Below are 16,015 nucleotides of genomic sequence, written 5' to 3' on the forward strand. Positions count from 1 at the left end.
CTTATCCAGCACACTCTAGTACCACAGATCAGTCTTCATCTTCATACACTCCCACCCCTCTCCTTGACTTGTGAGATGATGATTTCCAGAGATATGGATTTAATGGTGACCACTACAGATCCTATCCTGCTCCAATTTCATCCAGAGATTGCTGAAATCATGGGAGATTTATAGATGTTTAAAAAAAAACTTGGATTATGCCCATAGAATTGATTTACACTTGAATATTTGGAAACCTTACGTGATGAGACCTTCTAGAAAGACAACTAGCTTTAATGTGAAATTATTTCCCTGCTAGAGAATTGGCAAAAAATATATAGTAGTAGTTTATTATCAATTTTATGTAATAGCTACTTAGTTTTTGTAAACCAACACAGCTCCGTGGAAAATGAATGTTGATGTACCGATTTACATAACTATGGATATGAACCCTTTAGATTTCTTGAGTAATTTCTATAGGAACATTTCTAGAATCTTAATATATATGCTTCTGTGTGACTTTTTGCAGTGTTTTGAGAGGTTCTAGCTGTTATTTAATATGAACTGTGGTTGAGACAAAATGCGTGCACTCCCAGCACTACTGCTTGCTGTTGGATGAAGAAACAAAACATTCAAAGAATACACAAGAGAGACAGGGTATGAACTGTTATTAGACAACAGTTCTACATGATGTTCTTTAACTGCCAAGTCCTACAGCGTAAACAGATTGCTGCCAAGGTGTTGATAGAGCATTTCAGTCATATGCTGACTGGTCTTCTACAAATTGTATTAATCATTTTTCACTGAAAATTGATGTCTTATGAACTATGGAAGAGTACCATGCTGAGATTTATTCCCCTGCAGCTCTTTATCTTCTAGCCATCATGGAAATGAGGACGATGGTTAAGACAATGGTCCCAGCAACTCCACCAACTGTCATTCCCAGGATGTTCCCATGGACCTGCCTTGACTGACATCTCTCACCTGTAAAGAAGAAGGCTTGTCCTGATGGGCACCTGGGAAAACAAAGTACAGATTTGCATGGATCAGGAGGTTTTTCCTGCCCTATAGGCCCACCTCAAGGTCCTCACACTCACTGTCCTGGATGAGCAGTTCCCATTAGAGGGGTTCATGTCACAACATCCCCACTTGGTCTGGAAGCTATCCACATCCCCTGGAAGCACCACAGAACGAGGTTTCTTTGCCTCCCCTTATGGCTACTAGTAGAAACTAGTCACTGCAGTGAAGTGTTTTGTTCCTACTGTTCCTTGAAGACCTAGTGGCTTAGACCTCTGAGGTCTGTACCTCTTGATACTTTTTAGCTGCATCATTTGGTTCAGAAGAAAGTCAAGGCAAACAGGGAAGAGGTTTGAGGTACCTGCAGCTTGCTTTCCCTTTCACATTCACACAGACTCCGTCATTCTGGCAAGGGTTTGGGTCACACGGGTCTTGAAGATAAGACAGCCGGTCTTGAACGGGCTCTGTATCCTGGGCTGCTCTCTTCTGCCTTTCAAGAACGAGGCCTTCCATGAAGGCGGGTTGTGCAGGTCTAACAGGGACTTCAGTGTTATTGAGGTGAATTATATCTTTTAAGAAAGGAAAGAGAGGAGAAAGACATCAGGAAACAGTAAGTGATGCTATGTGTAATATTCTTCATACCAGGGGCTCACAGGGTGCTTTGTGGACCAGAATGTACTCCTCATCCATTTGCCCTTTACAGAGGTTTTGTTGTCCCACAGCAAGTTCTGTCTACTTAAAGCACAAGATACAAAATAATACTGAAATTATGGTAACTAGTTAGGTAAATCTGTGGTATTCTGTACTTTGAAAAATTATGCCATGTGGCTGTTCTGTTTGAAAATAAACACATCAAGGAAGGCCCTTTAGTATGTTCAGTGCTTAGAAATGGACATAGCTACTGGTTAGGGTGCTTAAAGATGTCTAAGAAGTTAACCTTCAGTAAATCCTTGCCATTTAGATTCCTCTGAACTCACTTCAGTCAATGTCACCCACCTGAAACTAAGACACAGAAATGCTTTTAAAAGTTGATCCCCATTAGAAGATGACTCACAGACAGGTGGCAATAGTTACTTGAGTGTATAAAAAGAGATTGAAAAGATCACCAGTTTGGTTTTTGTAAGTAGAAGCAGGAAGAGGGTCTTTACCATTAAATTCTGCAAAAATAATCAGGTCATCATTTTTCAGGAAGTTTCTCCGTCTCAACTGGCTGTGAGATATGAAGTTAGTCCACCCCCAGGATACAGTTCTATAGCAATTGCACGAGGCATCAAATACTCCAGCAATTGATGGTTTCTCCCATATTATGGTTCTGTTAACATCTGCAAAGAGAATATGAGTGACGAATAAGAACCACAAAGTTCTGCAGCTGGAAGTACGGCATGACATTTTTGTGCATTACAGTGTCAAATGGAATTTATGCTGTGAAATCAAGTTCAGAGCTGAAATGACCAAACAAGTCGCAGAGGACCAACAAATTATGGGCGCCATCAGATCCTTAGATATGGTCTGCATGAGAACTCTTAGTCTATGCGAGGGCATTTAAATTCTACAACTCCCCTTTCATTGAGGACTAACCCAATGCAAGTTAGCTCCCCATTGCCACCAGCTAAGAGGTCCCTCCTGTGTAGACACTTCCTTATCAGTTTTTAAGTACCTATGGTTTAGAGTCTAGCAGATTTTGTTCATTGCTATAGTTCTGTTAAACATATTCATACCTCAGGTTTAAAATCTCCTACTGAAAAAGTGTATACTAAACTTCCACTGGAAAAAGTGAAGAGGCATGGAGATTCATCCCTAATATTTCATTCTGTACCAAACTCAATATTGTCCCATTGTTCTTATTTCTTTGAATTAACATATCCATGGGGAATCCTAGGGGTGGATGTGGAACATGTGCCACATGCTATATAAACCTGGTGTTAAAAGGTATCCCCTGTCTGAAACAGTTCATAATCTGTGGTCTACACCCAGCCAAGCAAAACAGGCTTCAAATGCTGCAGACTGATCTCATAGGTGTTTTCAGGTATTTTTTTCTTAAATACAGCTACAACATGAACACTGTGCATTCAGGCCATGTATGTTCAAGTTAAACAAGCCTCCAAAATGCAGTTTAAGCTTAAATTATTGTTGATTTAGTAATGGAATACAGCACCCTGGTGGCATTGCGCCATCCTGTGGTGGTATGTGCTATCATAATGGGCAAACCACAAGTAGAATGAGAATTACCAGCTCTTAGAAATCTGTATTTAGAGTCAAACTCAGATATCCCAGGGATTGTTCATAACAACACCAACCTTCTATGCATCACTTTTCATATTAGATGATCTTTCACAGACAGGAATTTGGAGTCATACACAGGAGAGTGTCCCAAATTGGGAAATGCAGCCAAAGTTGCCCAACTCTGAGTCCTACACCCAGTCCTCTGACTCAGATTCTTTGACTTTCATTTTCATCATTCCTCCAGGCAGACACCACTTACCTGATGTAACCTGGTATTTGCTTGTGGTAAAGCTTTTGCTTGAGGACATCCTTTTCAAGACATCAGGGTCCTGGTCCAGCACTGTGAGTACAGCTTGACGGTTCAGAGCTGGCCACTCCAGAACACCATCGTTCTCTCCACTGCACAAGTGAAAGGCGATGCGAGCGTAGCCACTGAATCCAGAGTGGGGAACCAAACTTATGCCAAAACCATAACCCTCAGGGCTATAAAATCGGGGGCTTACAATAACTCCACTTGATTGGTTATTGAGGATTTGGCTGAAATTCCGAATGACCCACACAGCTGTGGGACAGGGGGTCTCTGTCAGTGTGACATCATCAATAGCAATCCCACCAGATGAAGAGATGGGGTTGCCCTTTAGTCCTTGGAAGAGGTAACGGAACTTCTTCTGAGCGTTGAGGGTTACGTGGGCAATTTTCCAGTTATAGTCGTTATCGGCTTTGGTAAAAGGAAAGCAAAACATTGCCATCAACATGGTTAATGATATTATGAAGCAGCTTATTCCCAGACATCCATTCCAGCTGCACTTTTAGACAACTGGACCTCTCACAGAATCCTGAAGGCTAGAGATCTTAAGCTGATATTGTGATTACAATATACTCACATTGCCTTATCATCTAAATGCATTGAACACATCGTATTAGGAACTTTCCACACATTAGTGAGTGACAGTCGCTAGTATAAAGGGCAACAGGCTAAAGGCCAAGACATAACAAGTGGATAGGAGTCAATGACCTGACCCAACGTGTTAGAGTTAACTGTTGCTGTCACTTTTCCAGGAACTTATGCTTCCTTGAAAACTGCTGCAGCTTGATATAGGCAGGTAATCACAGGTCTTGGGTTTTGACAACATAAATGCATAGTGCCACAATGGCTGAATTTGTTCCATTCAGCAAAAGCACCCAAAGTGGGAACTCAGTTCACATTTCCAAGATTGCATATGTTTTTACATTTCCCACCATATAAAAATAAGACTGGGCTTCTTATTGACTGCAAATGAGCACAGGTATTTACATCTGGACAGCTCACAATTAGATCATATAACAGCCAGTGGAGAGCTAGTCAATGGGGCTCCAGCAGAGTCTGGGGTCCTTCTCAGTCACTGAGTATAACATAACATTGTTAGGAACATTGGGACTTCTGCTGTGGAGCGCCTAAATTACGTTATTACAACCCACAGTTTCACTGCTGATTGCCCTTAATACCAAAATCCTTATTCAGGTTACAAGATATTCTGGTAGCTTCAGGAAAATCTTTGGATTTCTGAGCCAATCCACTGCATTCATGGACTCAGTAAGGCAACTTTTCCTCCCCCAATATTCTATATATTCCTCATATTTCCAACATTACCTTGAAAGGTTTGGATTTTCTTCAACTTGCGAACATTTCCGGTGCCATCATCCTCTTTAAGCCAGATGATCAGCTTGTCAGTAGCGCTTCCCGTGATCTTATAGAAGAACTGGAGGCACTGCTGAGTTCTCTTTGGATAAAGGATTCGAGACTCTAGGATTGCCACCTCATCTGCCATGCCAGAGCTGGTGCTGAAGTACATGAAGTAGCCAGAATCTGTGAAGAAAGTGTAGAAGGTCACTCTCTCTTCCCAGATTTCCTGCTAGCTGCACAGTGTAAATTCATCATTTCAATTCCACTTTTTTACTAGGCATAAGAGTAGTATTTAACATGGATAGTAGAGGAAATGGTATGTGATAGCCATCCAAGACAGATCAGGGTTAAGAACAGGATTAGTAGTTTAGCGTATATATGGAACTCATTGCTGGCAGCTTATGTCAATTTTGCTTTAGTTGGTCTAGTTGGAAGGTAGATGCCTCAGGGATGCCAGAGATATGAGACAAAGGATTCAGTGCTGACTGCAAGTGACTAGTAAACATATTTTTTACTAGATTTATACTGAAGGTAATCTAAAGGTGTGATCTCAGAGATCACATGCTATACTACCTTGTAAATAGTAAGATATTTCCTTATCAGTGATTAATATAATAAAGAAGAGTTCGACACAGAACGAGCACTCTCCTGACCTTGAATGTGAAGAAGCTCTTTTTTACAGCTTGCCCAAAGACTTTTCAAAACTAGCTTCTCAGTTTGGGGAAATTATTTAAGAATTCCTGCCCCTCTAGTTTAATTTCCCACTAATATTTTCTGAAGTATTCTTTACTTTAGATTTGAAATGTCTACTTCTATCCTTATATTTACAAGAGATCCACCATTTGCACACATCTCTTATCTTGATATCACATGGACTTGTCACGTCTTACTTGTATTGCATTGCTCTTCCTTTATTCATTATAGTCTATGATTAAATTAACAAGTGAAATTCTTTTAGCTACTGTGTGAAAGCTTCGTCTGTTGGGGGCTGGTTTCTCGGACTCTTGTCCAAGCTAGCATCTAGGGCATCATCCGTTAAACCTGCAGCTGCATAAACACTGTACAGCCTCCTGCATGGTTAGTGGAGCTGTTTGAGCTGTTCATCATGTTCGCCCTAACCATGTCAGGGGAATATTCTCCATTACCTCCTACGTGGTAGCAATTCTTTGAACTCATACCCATAGAAACCTTGCCAAAGATACCCAATGGCTTTATGCACATATATGACATTTCACCATAAGTTAAATGTATGTTACATTTAAGTATGTTAAATATAAGCATGATCACTGTTGCTCCAAGTGAGAAACAGGGCTGTGAGCCTTATTCAGGTGCCTAACTTTGTTGTTGAACTTATTATGGTATGAAATCCCTAAATGATCTAGACTCTATCTCCTTTTTGATAAAATAAAGTCAAATAAAGGCAACATTAAGCACCTATGGCAATTAGAATACAGCCTTAGGCAGCATGGGGCTACAGGGATCAAATCCAGACCCAGGCTGCCAGCTCCTCTCTAAATGTTAGATTATACTTTCCCTCCTTCAGTTTATCCAGTAATAAGTCAAAAACCTGAGAAGTCAAAACTTTTTGGGCAACATATGATCCACCTGTGTTAGAAACCTAAAATTTACCCCCACTTGAGATGACTGCATAACCAGTTCTGGATGGCTGTGTTAGGTTAATGGTTGGACTTGATGATGTTAAAGGTCTTTTCCAACCTAAACAATTCTAACCAAGGATCATTGAAGGCGTTCAAAAGGAGAGGCACTCCCTACTCATGTAATTCATTTAAACACTCTGTAGATCCTCAGAGGCACCTACCTCTCTCCATTAACTCTGCAGGTTACATTGATACTTATTTTGTCCTGAGTCACTAGATGCTAAACATAAGTGCAGGTTAAGTGCTTACTTTAGACTGATTGGATTTTACCTGATAATCTCAAACAACTCAGCGGAATTATTTTTCAGTTACAATTATACTATATGAGGAAAAAAAAGAGAGGTAAGAATTTAAAAAGTCAGATGAGGGTTAGGAGAATGTACTTCTAGAAGCTGTCAGAGGGTTTTCTTGAGTTATATTGCATTTTTGGACCTGATCAACATTATAGGTGGTTGAGGACCTGTTCTTTCCCATGGGTGTGTCACATAAGGGGAATAGTCTACTCCTGAGATCAGCAAGTCAAATTTTTCCTTTATCGAAGAGTAATAAAGCACAACTGAATGTGCTTTAGGCCAGGATTCTTTCACTCTGCACTTAGGCAAAATTTACCATAAAAGTAACTTTTTTGGGGGAAGTCTCTACTGCTTTTCCCTGCCTAAATAATGACAAATAAAGGCCCTTGCTTTTCAGAAGTGCTTGTTAGGATTTAATCTTTGTTCTCACTTATAAGCTACCACCCTGCGATTGGGACTAGGACTGACTCTGCCCTTTTTGGGATTTTCTTCCTTTGAAAAATTACCACTTGAAAAAGAAAATTATCCCTAAACGCCTATCATAAAATACTTTACAACTTTGTTCTACCTCCAGAACCAGCACTCCTCAGGCTTAGCCTATTGTTCACTTTACAAACACAACATTTATGAGTGGCTATGAGTGCTGTTTCGTTCTTATCGTGGGGTAACATAACTCTTACTCAGACTTTGGAAGTTGCAGTAAATCCTTTTCCAGGTTATATTTAAAAGTCCTCTAGTTAAGATTGTTCTTTGTCCCCTTTTATCTTGCTGGTGTGGAGAACGTTCCACTACATTGAAAAAGTTACACACAAGTGCAACCATAAAGTCATGCTCACAGGGCCAAGACACATGAAAAGAAAAATGGCTTTTTGCTTAACTAGAAACACTGCAGCTCGGATGTTTGCCAGGTAATCTTCTAAATATGGTAATTTAATCCTTAGTTTTCAGTATCCAGTGCTGGGTTTTCTCAAGTGTTGCCTACGACAGGTTCAGAGAAGTTGTTAAAGACAGTAGTTAAAGTACACAGACCAGCACAGACATGCACAAGGGACGATTACTCCAGTTAACCCCTTTTCCATAGGAAGGTGTTCTGTTTCTTAGTTTTACCTCTACAGCGCCCAGAAAGTGTGTGGTCTTCCTGTCCTGGAGCACTGCTCAGTTGATGGACCCAGTCTAGATCATCTCTAGTGCCCTGAATCATGCCACAGATATTTTCAAGCTCAAAAGAACACTGGTCCAAAAAAGTGTGAGTTGAAGCTGAAAAAAAAATGCACAGATGATTACCACCAAAGTAGAATCTCATTAAAATTTCTGCCCTAATTTGGGGGGAAAGTTGTTTACACTAGTATAGACATCATGTGGAGAAGACAATCCACAGCAGATGTGAACACAAAGACTCAAAAGAGGAAAAGTTTGATTCCTGGAGGGATTCCCTGCATAAAGATACCAGCATTTGACCACTTTGCAGGAGGTTAAAAAACTCCCATGCCACAGCTGACGCACAGTGACTGGTGGTGGTTGTCTTTACGCCTGCTTGTAAGCCTTGGAGAGACAAGTCACTCTGTGAACAGTGGTGGTGTTGCATTTAAGCATTCTTTTGCTGGAGGTTATTGTTCTTCATGGCTCACTTGTCTGCTTGATGAGCATGAGCGCTGTTCTTCCACTTCAAGCAAAGTCTACTCAGTTACCTTAGGCCTGTTCAGCTGAGATTGCCTGCAAGTGGATGCTTCTGTTGACAAATCCATGGGGACAAGAACTTCTCACTAATAATGACACATGGTGATAACATCTTCAATCAGCTTAAAAACCAACTAGACAGAGTGTCCAACTCTAGATTTAGCCAATCTCGGGTGCCAAATAATCTAATGAAGACCAAATGTCAGTAAAAGAGGACAAAGTACAGTTGCATTCACCTCTCAAAAGAGGCACAATGAAGTTGCCTACACACCAGCAAAACACAACTACAGGTCTGAACCCCTAGGAGCAACATGGAAGAAAAGACATGAATGGATTGACTTTCGTTAACTAATTGAACTTTTACAAAAGTAATGAGAGGTAGCAGACCCAAAGAGAGGGATGAGGAGGGAATAAACAGTTCAGGTCTTCACACTACAGGTCCTCTCTCATACTGCCTCAAGAGCACCTGAGAAGAGTTTTTGTGGGTTTAGAGACATAAGGGAGGTAAGCCAGCCAGGCTCAAATATAAACAAAGAAAGAGTTTGCTATGGTTAAATTGTGACTTACTGCAGTTATACATGCGATTCAGTCTTTCCACATCAATGGCACTGAGGTCTAGACGTTGTCCAATTATGTTATTAAATTCTGGTATGTTCGCTGTGATTGTGGGTATGCTTTCATTTTTGTTAAATGACATTGGTGCATAGTGCATCACTGATTCGTAGTCATAGGGTGTGTTCAGATCAGTGATGAAGCCATCATCGTACTTCACAAAATTATGCTCTTGGCCTGGTAAAAGAACAGAAAAGTGCTTAGTCTTTAGAGAAATTGGAAAGGAAATGGCTTTAGCATGGTCCCTTGGATACAGTTTTATGAGGAAGAATGGATATATTCGAAAGCAATTACTTTTATATTCAAATTTAGCAAGATTTGTTTATGAAGTAATTTGGACAGCGAAGCAGTGTCTTTAGATTGCAGTTCTGCACTCTCACATGCGACTTCACTAAGTCCAAAATCAAATATCAATGAGCTCTAGAGAATGGAACATATAGGAGGTCAGATTAGATGGTCTAATAGTAAACATCCAGAATGATTACACGTAAGGATTAACGTACTCCATTCCAGAGCCTGTGTGTATTGATGCAAACGTTCCTCAGGGTATTAGATCATATATGAGCAAGGAAAGGCCCTGGAGCCATCTACTCGTTAAGGGGACAGGTATGACAGTCCTGGAGTGCCTCCAGGTTCTGTTCTTCTTTGAAGCAAAGAATATATTAGGAATCTGTGAAAAAAATTATGGTTTTACCCTAGATGGACAATATTGCTATGATATTTCTATTGAAATGTCTTTTGGAAACATGTTTCTCATGGTTTCTTATAGAAAGATTTTCATGATGAAGGTGTCTGCTAGGGCAGAGAGAGGGAGCCATTTCACATACTTTGGCATGGAAGTAACGAGAGAGTGCTGGCATTTCCAACTGCAAATATTTTCAGAATATTTGGCATTCATTCTCTAAGACAAAACAGGACGTGACTGCGCTCGGTGGACAATTACAGCTTCTCTGTGTAAAGGCTGCCCTTCCTTTCTGCAAGACCATTCTGGGTGCAAAGGTCTTCAGTCCAAGGCTTGAGATTGTATAACAGCTTGGGATTTTTGTCTTACCGATACTTGAATTGCACCTTTTATCAAAAAGGGTGAGACTCTTGCTAATTAAGTACTATCACTTTTTATAGCTGGGGACAAAATCTTGGCAGGACACAGGCATGTGTAGTGATGTTGTTTTTTAAGATCATTACCAGGCAAAGGGCAACTTCTGTGTATTTTTAAAAGAAATAAACCATACAGCAAGGAGGCTCTTTCATTAGCCAGTCTTGTGTGTTTACTCTGAAGTCTCGTAGGCTCATTAGCCTTTCTGTCAACAGCAACATGAATAGGAGATCTCTCCTCTCATGAGCCAGCTATCTGCACTGCAGTTTATGATAATGCATTATGGCTAAAACTGCTACCGTGCTATTAAATTTGGGGTTGCAGATCACTAATGCAGGGACAGATGTGTGAGTGCGCACACAAACATACACAGATACAGAGCACAATCATAGCAGCCTTATTTCCCTTTGGAGGAGCAGACATCTTTCAAATGGCTTCAGTAGAAGTTTTCTACTTAATGAATTTGCCTAACTGGAAAATGACGTTTTATAGTATGGATAGAAACCTACAGAATATAGGAATTGACTGTAATGATATCAGACCAGCCCCAGGACTCCATTCAGAGTAGTGTCACACTAAAGTCCATCATCTGCATCATTTTTTTGGTGTCCCAGATTTGTGGCTACTGAATACACCACAGACAAGTTGGGAGGATTCAATGACATAATTTTTTGGAGAAAAAAAATGCATGGAGAACTGGCACTGTTTTGTCAAGCTTTTCAATACCTCTGTACATCACAGAGCTCTCAATAGTGCATTACAAGTACATTGTAATTCTTCTTGCTTTGGAGGTGGTTACTTACAGCACACAGGAAAAAGGGGCCCAAAAGTCAGAGTCTAGATGCTATTATCATCATCAACATCGCCACCATGATTCAAGATGAGACGAAGTTAGTAATAAAGTGACTTGGGTTTAGTGCTGTTCATAACAATCAAAAATATAGCCTGCAAAATCAATATCCACATCCCACGTACTGCTCAGCCACCCCAGAAGAGGCTACACTTACAGGATAGAGGCAAGTAGCAATGCACTATGCCATTCAACTTTGAGCAATTAAAAATATCAGATGCTGCTCTTAAAGGTCAGCAGAAATTGCTTGTACCAGCAGTTCTTATCTTTCCAAAAGTGAACACAGTGTTCCTTGAATCTTGTTCCTTTCTAATGATTATTTTGCATGTATTTTTCACTTATTTGAAAAGATGGCGAGTGCATAACCCTGGAGACTGAAGTGATCAGTTTGCCCACGCAGAGCATGAGCAATGGCAGGGCAACTTGGCTGCATTGGCTCCGTCACTGGCATCGTGAAGCACCACCACTGAGAACAAGTGTTTACACTTGGTGCCTTTGCTAGCATGCCTTTCAGAACTTGTTACAGACACCCACTCACTCTTTTTCAAATAAGTGATCATTAAGTGGTACAGAACCAGACCTTACAGGAGACAGCAGGAGAAACTGCCCAGGGACCAGGGGGACTGTGGAGAGTTTGCTGAAATTCATAAAGCCGCTGAATCTGATGATACTAAACCTGAAGGCAAGAACCTGCAGAGACATGCTGGGCAGCAGAGAGCAGGATAGAGCCCTATTTTATGTCGCACCTGATCCAATCACTTTGAGGTTTCTTCATGTATAAAGTAAACCTTTCCTGTTTTAGGAAAGCCTGAATCTCGGAGTATAAATGCCTTTCTGATTTTGAGAGGGCCTTTGATTAAAGAAGAGCCACCTCCACGCCCACCATTCCAGTAAGTTTACAATTTTCATTACACGGCAAGAGAAAACAGATTCACAGAGAGGGGAAGCAATTGGTTCCAAATCAGAGTACAGAACAGTCCTGGAGCCAAGGGGAAAAAAAGAAAAAGTCCACTGGCTTCCAAGCAAGGATTGTCTCTTCTGGCCTTAGACAGTATCTAGTCTTTGACCAGAGAAGCTGAGTCAAAATCCTGCTACGTCTACAGTTCGATTTACAGTGCTCTCAGGTGTGGCCCAGTGTTTCTAAAATCATATCTTTAAGAGGGTCTTAAAATCTGGGAGGCAAAATAAGATAATGATGAATCTGCACTTTACAAAATCTGACTTGAAGGTCTAAACCCACCTGCAATAATTTCATCCCACCAGATTTTCACATAGTCATCCCGGTCTGTCCTCGACTGCTCATGGTAAAATCCTAAAGCATGCAGGATCTCATGTTCCACAATTGCTCTGTAGTCACACCGTTCCCCGATAGAGAGGTTCTGTCCAGTCTTCAGGTCCCCCACCATGGACCAACACCTGAGAAATAGAGAGAGCTCACCGTCTATTAGGTAGAGTTTTCTTCTTTGTATTTAAGTTCTCAGTCTGCTCACTGGATTTAAAGTAATATCAAAAAAGGTTTAAATATAAAAGGAGTAACATAAATCAGATGCTGACCAGATGCCTGGATACTCTATAGATACTCTACTGTGAAAGCAGACTAAACCCCAAAATATACTCGCTCTCACTTGCGTGAGGCCAGCACTTTACTTACGCTCTATGTTAGACAAGCTCATCCCTGATTTTTGAGATCCACAGCAGTTTAGTCCTATATCAGCTGCCATTTTGCCAAGAAACATGCCAAGAAATATAACACATAGAAACAGTAGACTTGTCAAGATGGACTGAGCTTTTCTGCAATCACTTGGGCTAGAGAAAGGAAGGATCTAGGAGGATTTAGAACAGCAGGATTTGGTCCTTTTTTAAAAACTAGGAATATTGCAATAAACTGTCTTCCCACAGACTTTTTTTTGATGTGTCTTCCAAAGATTTCAAACACTCAATTCTGGCTATGCTCATCCCTGGTAAGTTAAGAGGAAAAAACTAGGAATATTACAATAAACTGTCTTCCCACTTTTTTTTTGATCTGTCTTCCAAAGATTTCAAACACTCAGTTCTGGCTATGCTCATCCCTGGTAAGTTAAGAGGATGTGCATGGGGTTCATTACACCCACTATTGACATGGAAAACAACCCTAGGTAGGAAAATGGAGGTAGTTGAAGAAAACTCAGCAATGCTGGGATTCGCCTCATTGAAAAGTAACCATCCAAATGTGAGATGCCGATTCCAAGTTCATCATCCAAATACACTCTGCAGTTAGCAGAGGAAGGCAGCTGCTTCCAGTCTCAGTGTCTAAGAAGATAAAATGGGTTGCTTTCTCAGTGGCCTCTTTTTTTCTGCTGACAATAGACTTAGACTAAAATTTTAGACTGCTGAAGTCAGATGGAATGAATTCCCAGCTGATTCTACACAGCAAAACTAACCAAAAATTGATATAACCCTTACCCATTTTCTTTTGTAAAGAATATGTAGGTTGTCTCTCCTTCATATGGCTTGAAATCAATGCAAGACTTGAGACGGAACATTTCAAATGCCTGGAGAATTACTGCTTTGGCATTCAAATCTGGAAAACAGATCAGGAAAGCACCTTTAACACACTGCAGATCACTCGCCCTGGAGAGGCAAGGTATGCATGGGACCGAAAGAAAAATTATTGTCAAGAAAAATTATTTAATTTGATTAAATTGGGTTTTGTTATGATAGCTGTAGAGGAAAAAAAATTATTTTGATATAAAGGAGCAATCTAGTTGTTATTGAATTTTAATGTGAGAGACCCAGTTCTGAAAAAGGTATTTTTTTAATCACAGTAACCCCAGTGCAAATAGGGATTGGAGCTGAAAGCTGAATAAAGTATCTGCATTACCTAGGTTATCGCCCAGAATATATGGAATGGGGAACTTCCATCTGTAGCTGTCATTCCTCAAGGCGTTTCGCTGATTTGGCTGAAAAGGGAATTAACAGCTTGTGATGCATCTGTTGTGGGGAGATGGGCTGATTTGTACCAACATTACAATTAGTATAAGTGATAGACACAGAGTTTTTAATTACTTACAGGGAGCAAGATATCACCCTGAAAGAGATCCAGTCCAGCAGCTGAAAGGCAATTTTGTGAAAGGAAATGTAAATGAAGTAGTAAATGTATTTCATCTCATAAATCATATTGAGCCTGCTTATACGAGGTTAATATAGAATCATAGAGTCATTTAGGTTGGAAAAGACCTTTAAGAACATCAAGTCCAACCATTAACCTAACCCTTCCATCCCACTGGGCCATAGCTTCAGGCGTTTACAGAAAAATAAAGAAGGACCAACCTCTTTGCACTGAAATAGAGGGACAGGCCCAAATGTAACAGTAGCTTCTACTCAATATTTACTACTCAGCAATGTCTGTGTTTTGGTGGCAGAAGTCTGGTGGCCACCATTATCCATGACTAGTTTGAAAACCTCTTCCTTGCTACCAGGCAATGGCAACAGACACACAATGAGTCAATGCCCTAGAGAATATACCAATACTGCGTAATTTATCAGGAAGAATGCTTTGCACCATCAAAGATGTGAGAAAATTTGCACTACAGAAAATTAAAAAAAAAATAAATAGAAGAATACAGTATGGTGTATTGTGTCCTTTCAGTTTGATTTCCTTACCTCTTATATGGAAACTCACTAAACATCTAAGCGTTGTAAAACTTTATAAAAATCATATAGAGATGAGGGGGAAATGCTGGTGGGACTCCAGAGCCTTTCCAATTGATACAGCATGTTACTGCCTTAACACCAGCGGTTTGTCCAAACTTCAGAAGTGAAAGACATCTGCACCTCTTGTTTAGATAGGGTTTGAGTCCTGGGATAGACTCATGCATCATAGCCAGAGGAAGGTAATTCAGAGCTCACTTAAATATATTCCTCTTGTTACCATGAACTACCTGACCATCAGCCACCCATGTCTTTTTTACAACACTGAAAAGTCAGCATTTTGCTCACGCTTTTTCAGGCCTTATGAGAATTTAGACATGAACTCACCTAAGTTTATTTCTGGGATGTCTTTGATTATCTCACCAGCGTCAGCATCTGCTGCTGCAAGACAGACAAAACATGTGTTCAGATGTAGTGGCACACAGCAAGCAAAAGAAAATGCTTCAAAACTCAAAAGAGCTCACAGAGCACTCACCAGCTTCACTGGAGATGTGCCCGACCTGAAAGAGAATAAAATACAACCAGTATAAGGCATGAGATGTCTCTGGATGGAGAGGAGCCTGTAGAAATCAGGTTTCTACTTACAGAGACTGGAGTACCATGCACATAACATAACAGAAGCGTTAGGCAGAGTAGGAAGATGCTGGAGCCCATTTTTGCAATGGAAAAAGAATCCGGTCCCTCCCATCTCTTGCAATATATAGGGCGTGCTGCTGAGCTTCCCACAGAGCATCAGCCAACCACCCTTGAACTTTCTACCTTTGTAACATTATTATAACAGCAAATGGCATATGACGGCGTTGTTGTTATCAATTAACCTAAGTCCACTTTGGAGGATGTTATGGCGAGGAATGTGATAACTTCATGTCTTTAGCGCAGCTGGTGAAGGCCCACCCAGCCTTCGTGTAAGAAGATCTTGACCTGGCCCAGGGTTGCTGACTCCTCCCACTGTGCTTGTTATCTGTCAGCATTACCTTCGCGACTGCACAGGAGGAAAGCCACATGCTTAAGCAGAATTCTTCTGGGTTTATAGCACTCCAGTGACATTTGAATTTGACGCAGTGCTGTTTTCAATTAATAATTAACATCATGTTGTAGAGATTAGAGATAAAAAAGAAATTATTATTAATGCCCTGACACTGTTTTCCCACAGCTGATTCCATCCCAGGGCTGATGTCCCAGTGCACAACATGCAATCCTTTGCCTCTAGAGGTGGTCACATATCTCAGTAGATCCTTGGCTTTCCAGCCTGATGCT

General features: G+C 40.7%; 1 protein-coding gene across 1 annotated transcript; it reads right to left on the minus strand.

Annotated features, from left to right (window-relative positions):
- Nucleotides 1-847: 847 nt before the first annotated feature.
- MEP1A (meprin A subunit alpha) lies at nucleotides 848-15,412 on the minus strand. The gene is made up of 14 exons (XM_009639610.1): nucleotides 15,344-15,412; nucleotides 15,234-15,258; nucleotides 15,086-15,139; nucleotides 14,118-14,158; nucleotides 13,929-14,007; nucleotides 13,511-13,628; nucleotides 12,309-12,484; nucleotides 9,078-9,299; nucleotides 7,941-8,090; nucleotides 4,850-5,065; nucleotides 3,479-3,937; nucleotides 2,145-2,318; nucleotides 1,358-1,565; nucleotides 848-995 (listed from the first exon to the last, which is right to left on the minus strand). The coding sequence occupies exons 1-14, from the start codon at nucleotides 15,410-15,412 to the stop codon at nucleotides 848-850; spliced, it is 2,139 nt and encodes a 712-aa protein (XP_009637905.1).
- Between the last annotated feature and the right edge of the window lie 603 nt (nucleotides 15,413-16,015).

This window comes from Egretta garzetta, unplaced genomic scaffold, assembly GCF_000687185.1.
Source record: "Egretta garzetta isolate BGI_Z169 unplaced genomic scaffold, ASM68718v1 scaffold235, whole genome shotgun sequence".
In the NCBI taxonomy this organism is placed as follows: Eukaryota; Metazoa; Chordata; class Aves; order Pelecaniformes; family Ardeidae; genus Egretta; species Egretta garzetta.